This window comes from Echeneis naucrates, chromosome 8 (genome assembly GCF_900963305.1).
Source record: "Echeneis naucrates chromosome 8, fEcheNa1.1, whole genome shotgun sequence".
NCBI lineage: Eukaryota > Metazoa > Chordata > Actinopteri > Carangiformes > Echeneidae > Echeneis > Echeneis naucrates.
The window spans coordinates 418481-424921 of record NC_042518.1 but is presented as its reverse complement, the minus strand read 5'-3'; the positions used below and the strand labels follow the sequence as shown (position 1 = coordinate 424921).

Here is a 6441-nt window from a genome sequence, read left to right as displayed (position 1 = left end):
ACAGAAGCAGTGAGTTGAACGTTTACAGTAAAAAAGAGTCGTTGGTGGCAGCAGCTCTACAGAATTTTAAGGCAGAAAGGGCAAAAGATTTCATTTTATCACCACAGAAGAAGAAAGTTCAGTGAAGATCATGTAAACTTCAGCATTCCCAGCAGCTCAGGGAGAAGTAGTGCAAAGCAGATACAGGATCATCAGTCCAAAAGTAAACCTGGAGCTTCAGGTTTGGTTTCACAAACACACCTCAGACTGAAGTCTCTCATCTGTTTGTCAGTTTGTTGCTTACAGAGCAGATTTTAGGGAATATTTTATTTTAGTACAGAGCCGAAGCAAACACCAAAGACGATCAGCTGGTTTACTTTTGGACCGCTCCCTCTCCTCCTCCTGCTCATTGGCCCTGACCGGGCAGCGCCCCCAGCAGGCCGTTGGCCGCGGTGAACAGGTTGATGGGCGTCGATCCGTCAGTGATGAGAGTGGACTTCAGGCCCAGAGCCTGCAGCATCTTCACCTGGAGGACCAGAGAGAGCAGAAACAGACAGTCAGTTCCTGCCGGTGCAGGCGGTCAGAGGGGGAAACTCACAGCGTGCCATCCTCAGACCTGCAGCTCCGGCCCGGCTCTGGCGATCTCCTTCAGCGTGTCGCTGCCCAAACTCTCCACCATCTTACTGAAGCGCTGACTCTCAATGTGAGCCAGACGCTGCTGCTTCTCCACCTCCAGACCATCCATCTGCTTCTTATAGCTCAGCTCCTGCTCACGGGCCTTCACCAGGCGCAGGAGCTCCGCCTCCTGCACGCGCACACGCACACAAAACATGTCATCTGCTGGTGGTGACACGAATAGGAAACTTGAACTGTCAAATGAAAACCACGAGACAGTGATGAAAGCTCTGACAGCCAAGCAATGTCCTTTGGATTAGTTTAATTTGTCCAATCAGAAGAGAAGCTCATAGTCTGATTTTTCAGGAACAGGAAGACAGAACACACCGTCTCAATCATCTGAGCCTCGGCCTTCAGTTTGGCTTCGTTCACGGCCGCCTCCCCCTGAATACGAGCCGCCTCCGCCCGAGACTGAGCCTCTGCCTTCGCTGCTCCGGTGCTCTCCACAGCAGCACTGCAACGCGCACACACACACACACACACACACACACACACACACACACACACACACACACACACACACACACTTATTTATTTGTACCTGCTGTGGACGTGTGTTCACAGTGAATCCTGCTGAACCCAGATGGACCCAGATGTCACCTCAGAGCTTCCAGCTCCAGCAGCTCCTTCCTGGCTCGCTCTGCCTCGGCCTGGTCTGTGATTCGCTGCCTCTCCAGCTTCCCCCGAGCTTCCTGCTCCAGACGCTCCGCCTCGTGGCTGCAAGCCGCAAACACAAAAAGAACCTTCAGCTTCAAAACCAACAGAAAACAGCAGCAGTGTGTGTGTGTATTTCGGACCGAGCTGCGGCCTCCTGGGAGTTGGTGGTGATCTCGATGGCGAGCTGGACGCTCTTCTGCAGGGCGTCCCGTGTCCTCTGGTCCACGGGCTCCACAGACTGGATGTCCACGCTGCTGATCACAAGGTTGTTCTGGCTGAAACGAAGATTGGGACGGACCGCCATCTTCTCGTCGAAGCCGAAGACCGCCGATGAAATGATCCGGTTTGAGTTCTGCACGAATAAAAGAAGAGTCACGGCCTGTTCCACGTCCACTTCAGGAGTGTTTTTGGGCCCTCGCAGTGAAATCTCACCTTGTGGAAATCATCGAACTGGACGGAGGCGACGGCTCCTCTGACCTGAGAAGCGATAGCCTTGCAGGCGTCACCAACAAAGTCGGGCACTGAAAACAGAGTGGCTGCCTCGGCGGGGTCGGCGGGTAACTTGATGTCAAAGTGCCTGAAGAGAGAGGAACACTGAGGGTCTGGATTTTCACAGTAAAAGCCCCATTAGATGAATGGCCAGTGTCTCTGACCTTTGACCTTCATTGATCAATTGAACTTCATGCAGCAACATGTTCCTGCCTACACCCCCCCCTCCCCCCAATGCCTCTCTCTCTCTCTCTCTCTCTCTCTCTCTCTCTCTTTTTCAACCCAACCAGTCGAGGCAGATGCCCCCCCCCCCCCAGCCTGGTTCTGCTCGAGGTTTCTGCCTCTTAAAGGAAGTTTTTCCTGCTCATCAGGGGATCTGTTGGTCTCTTTAAATAAATTTATAAAGAGTTTGGTCTAGACCTGCTCTATATGTAAAGTGCCTTGATGTAACTTTGTTATGATTTGGCGCTATACAAATAAATCTGATTTGATTTGATTTGATTTGACCCGTTACCAGTTGTATGACAGCTGCAGCTGCAGGCGGGCGTGGTCCCCCGTCTCGATAGTGATGATGTCGGTGAAGAAGTCCGGCCCCAGCAGCAGGCAGACAGCCTTGATGACGTTGGCTCTCTTCGGTTTGTCTCCGGACAGCGACAGCACCGTGAACTGCTCATCAGGACCCAGCATCACCAACTCTGGACCGAAGACCACCCTGAGACCAGACCACAGCAGCTGGTTGAAAGAACGTTCCCCCCCGCCCATCCACCATCAAAACAGGAAACCTGCGTCCCACCTGGCTCTCTTCTCCCTGTAGTCGTACACCTGGACAGCGGCGTTGTGGGGGACCCTGTAGGACACGACCCGGGTCTTGTCCCTGGGCCGGCCGTCTCCGGTGATGGTCCGGTCAGAGCGGTCAGCAAGTGGGTCCAGAGGCGAAGCCAGGAGGGCGTCCACTTTAGGAGGAAGCTCCTTCTGCCACAGCTCCTCGTCCTGAGTCAGCATGTAGGTGTGGCCAATCACCGCACGAACCTAACAGGGGCGGGGCAAAGAGGGTCAGGATCATTCGCCAAGACCAACACGGACTCTGACGGGGAACCGGTACCTTTCCGGTCTTGATGTCCCTGACGTAGATCCCCTCATTCTCGTCCAGCGGGATGGCCTGACGCCTCAGCACCACCTCCACAGTTGCCGGAGGGACGTACTCGATGGGACCCCGCAGCATCCAGCGGTCTCCAGGGCGACGGAGGATCCCGCTCCTCCGAGAGCGTTTGACCCGCTCCTGCACCGGCTCATCGTCGTCATCATCCATTTCCTCCTCTTGCTGGCAGAGAGAGAGAGGGAGAGAGGGGAGGAAGGCGGAGAGGGGAGTCAATGGGGTGAGGCATTGGAGGGGCGGAGGAGGAGACGGAGGAGGAGACGGAGGAGGAGACGGGATTGGAGAAAGGCGCTAACAGAAAAATAAAACCCAAGGAGTAGAAGGAGGAAGTGAACAAAGAGAGGGAACATGGGTGGAGTCATAATGAGAGAAGGCGGAGTTAAAGCCGCAGGTAAGAAGGGAGAGAAGAAGAGAGCAGCCGTAAAAAGGAAGACGCCTCAAACGTCTGACAACAGCATGATCCACTTCCTGTTCCTGTGAGAACAGGTTACCACGGAAACTAGCTGGGTCTGACATCGGCTGCTCAGATGCTTCTCACCTCTTGGGTGTCATTGAACGCCTCCACGGCTCTCAGCACCAGACCTTCCTCCTCCGACAGCACGTACACGTCCTGGATGCCGTGTTCAAGGTGCTCGCCAGGCTGGAGGAAAAACGAGCGCTCGCCCTGACGCAGACAAACAGGAAGTTGATCGGTGTAAATACAGAAAGCCAGGTTTAGAAAACTTTAGGTACAGAAACAAAAAATTCTTCAAAATCTGCATAAAAATCTATAAACTATAAACCGTATTAATAACTTAAAAACGAGTGGGTGTTCATTTTTATGGTCAGAAAACGAGTTAAAGCTGGTTTAAACTGGATTTGTAACTTATTATCTGATTTCTTGAATGAATGATGTTCTGGACGGGTCACCTTCACCACCCTCTTCTGGCCCAGCTGAGGTTTCCCATCAGGCCCAACTGGATCCAGGACCACACAGTACTGCCTGCTGCTCAGAGTGGTCACGTTGACCACGCCCACCACCTCCTCCGACACCGAGGGGATGTGAGCCTCCCTGTCGCTCATGGTGACCAGCCACTCCTCCCCGGTACGACGGTCTCGACCGCCAACGTCTCTGAATGCGCGCAGAGCCCGAACATGAAGCGCTTTCTGCAGGAAAAAGGACGAGAAGACGATACTGAAGGTCCGAACAGTCTGAAGGTGGACGAATAATAAAATATGCGACATCATAGACGGGTCACCTTGTCAGTTAGGATGAAAGCGTTCACGATGTCAATGACTTCCTCGTGAGCGCCTGGAAGGTACGCCCCCACCTTACTGACCAACCACTCCTCACCTGACAACACACACAGACATTTAACTGAAGACTCTAATGGTTGTTGTCAGGTAATCAGACTGCAAGTGAACAATATTTGAATTGCGAATATTGTGTGTGCGGTTGTGTGTTACCTGTGACTCTGTGGACTCCGCCCCTGTCCACTCCCTCCTTGCGAGCTCTCAGTCTGATGGCCTGGTTCTCTCTGATCACGGTGGCCTTGATGGTCTCCAGAACAGCCACCTCCTTCCTGGGGATGTAGGTCCCTGAGGTTCACACAAAGACACACATCTCACAGACTCACAACAATCACTTCTACACAACTCGCCGCCCTTCTACTCACTCTGCTGTATAAGTCTGGTCTGCACAGACGGGCCTGGACTCTGAAGAAACGTACCTGGTCCTTCAAACAGCCACTCATCTCCCGCCACCCTATTCTCTCCGCCGTCCTCCTCGAAGTCCAGCAGCGCCTGGAGACGCAGCGCCGTGTCCGGGTACACGATCTGCAGTGGCGTCACGTCCTGCAACACAAAACGCCGTCCGTCAGACACAAACCCTCACACAGCAGGAAGTGTGACGTCCTAATAAAACCGGGTTTTTTAAAGACCTGCTGGATCTCCTCTCCAGGGTACAGAGGAAACGGGTCCTGGGTCAGACGGATCTCCAGGTCAGCGTGGCGAAGCTTGGCCTGACCTGCTGTGTCGAACAGGACCTGCCCGTCAGCGTCACGGGACACGGGGTTGACGACCACGCAGTAGTGACGCGGCGGCACCATGATCATACGAACGGGTAAGAAAAGCACTCTGGGGAAAAAACAGCAGAATTTCACACTACGCACAAACTCACCACACAAAACAGGAATGCTGGACGAAGGACATCTAAGATAATGTTGCTCCAGCTCAGCCAACACGGAGCTTTTCTTCTTCGTCGGTGTTGGTGATGCGTTTGTGTGTCTGGTAAAATGAAACTCGATCGCCAGAAAAACGGTCAGGGAACACATCAGTAATGACATTAACCCTGAGTCATGTGATCGGATCAGCAGTTTCTGTCAGTGACGAACAGAGATAATCAGGCTCAGTAAATCTGGAGGTGAGACAGGAAGTGGGTTTAAAGTGAAAATCCCCACTTCCTCTCTGGGTCCTGCGCCAACAGAAACATCATCACACGGTCCCTCACCTCTCGTTGTCCTGACGGATGTAGGTGAGCGGTCCGATCTCCACCCGGGCGATGTTGGTGTTCTGGTCCAGAACGTGGATGTAGTGATGAGGCGGGATCCGGATGATGGACGCCTCCACCAGGACGTCCGGCTCCAGGCCGCGGTTTCCTGCCTTCTTGGACATGACGTGGACTAAAGCCTGAAGGGACACGTGGACAGATTTTTTCCTTGAACTTTTTATTTTGCTCAAAACAAAATCACCTCTGAACCGGTTCAGCTTCTCTGTGTGTTTCTGACTAAACCTCAGGTATGCACAAAGACGCACCCACTGCCCACAGACACACAACGACACACAGGACCAAGTCTGAATCTGAGAGCTTTTACCTGAAGGTCCCTGAAGACAACAGAAAAAATAAAGCCTCCGCTTTCAGTTTGAGGGAAAAGAACCCAAAAGAAGGAAGGAGGTTTGATTCAGCTCTGAATTTATACAAGTCAACTTCCTGAAACCACCTTCAGGGAGCAGAGTCCGTTTTAGAGGCATGACGTCACTGTGACGGCTTTTCTTCAGATGTGGATCATTGGATCATAAATATCATTTACACACAACGATCCGGGCCACAGTGCGACATGTCGTGACAACGGAGGGAAAAGTCAGAGGAAGTTCCTCTGACCGGAGTCCCGGTCCGGGTCCGGGTCCTGCAGGTCTTACCTGGTCTGGACACTCCGGGTCCGATCCTGTCTCGTTCGACCAGCTGCAGGTTTGTGGGCGTGGCCGCTGGTCGCGATCCCGGAAAAGAGAACCCAGCAGTCACGTGGCTTCTCGTCTTCGCCGCAAGGATTACGTCGAGACGTTGGTCACGTGGTCCCGCTCTGGCTCTGGTTTCCGGCTATGACGTCACACGCCACCCGAAGGCGGAAGACGATCAGAATGAAAGGAGCTGAACTACGGAGGCTCGGAGGGGCTAGGGGCGGGGCCACAGTGACGTCCTGGCTGAGTCGTCGGTTCGCTCCCTGTGA

The 6441-nt window shown here is 53.4% G+C and overlaps 2 protein-coding genes across 2 annotated transcripts in view; both read right to left on the bottom strand.

Moving 5' to 3' along the window:
- LOC115048190 (zinc finger protein 260) overlaps window positions 1–6441 on the bottom strand; it is a 144209-nt gene that overhangs the window by 15023 nt on the left and 122745 nt on the right. The window lies entirely within an intron of this gene.
- On the bottom strand, window positions 46–6265 carry mvp (major vault protein). The gene is made up of 17 exons (XM_029509523.1): window positions 6134–6265; window positions 5445–5623; window positions 4876–5071; window positions 4666–4789; window positions 4403–4534; window positions 4195–4289; window positions 3866–4102; window positions 3495–3620; window positions 2903–3121; window positions 2594–2829; window positions 2315–2512; window positions 1744–1888; window positions 1452–1663; window positions 1255–1371; window positions 982–1108; window positions 596–784; window positions 46–505 (listed from the first exon to the last, which is right to left on the bottom strand). The coding sequence occupies exons 2-17, from the start codon at window positions 5606–5608 to the stop codon at window positions 386–388; spliced, it is 2637 nt and encodes an 878-aa protein (XP_029365383.1). The 5' UTR covers window positions 5609–5623; window positions 6134–6265; the 3' UTR covers window positions 46–385.

Excerpts from the sequence above, each read along its gene's own strand:
- mvp (XM_029509523.1), bottom strand. The coding sequence starts at position 5,608 with ATGTCCAAGAAGGCAGGAAACCGCGGCCTGGAGCCGGACGTCCTGGTG. Across the intron at positions 1,372-1,451 it reads TCCCAGGAGGCCGCAGCTCG|CCACGAGGCGGAGCGTCTGG; the intron begins GTCCGAAATACA and ends TGCGGCTTGCAG. Across the intron at positions 506-595 it reads GAGCCGGGCCGGAGCTGCAG|GTGAAGATGCTGCAGGCTCT; the intron begins GTCTGAGGATGG and ends CTGGTCCTCCAG.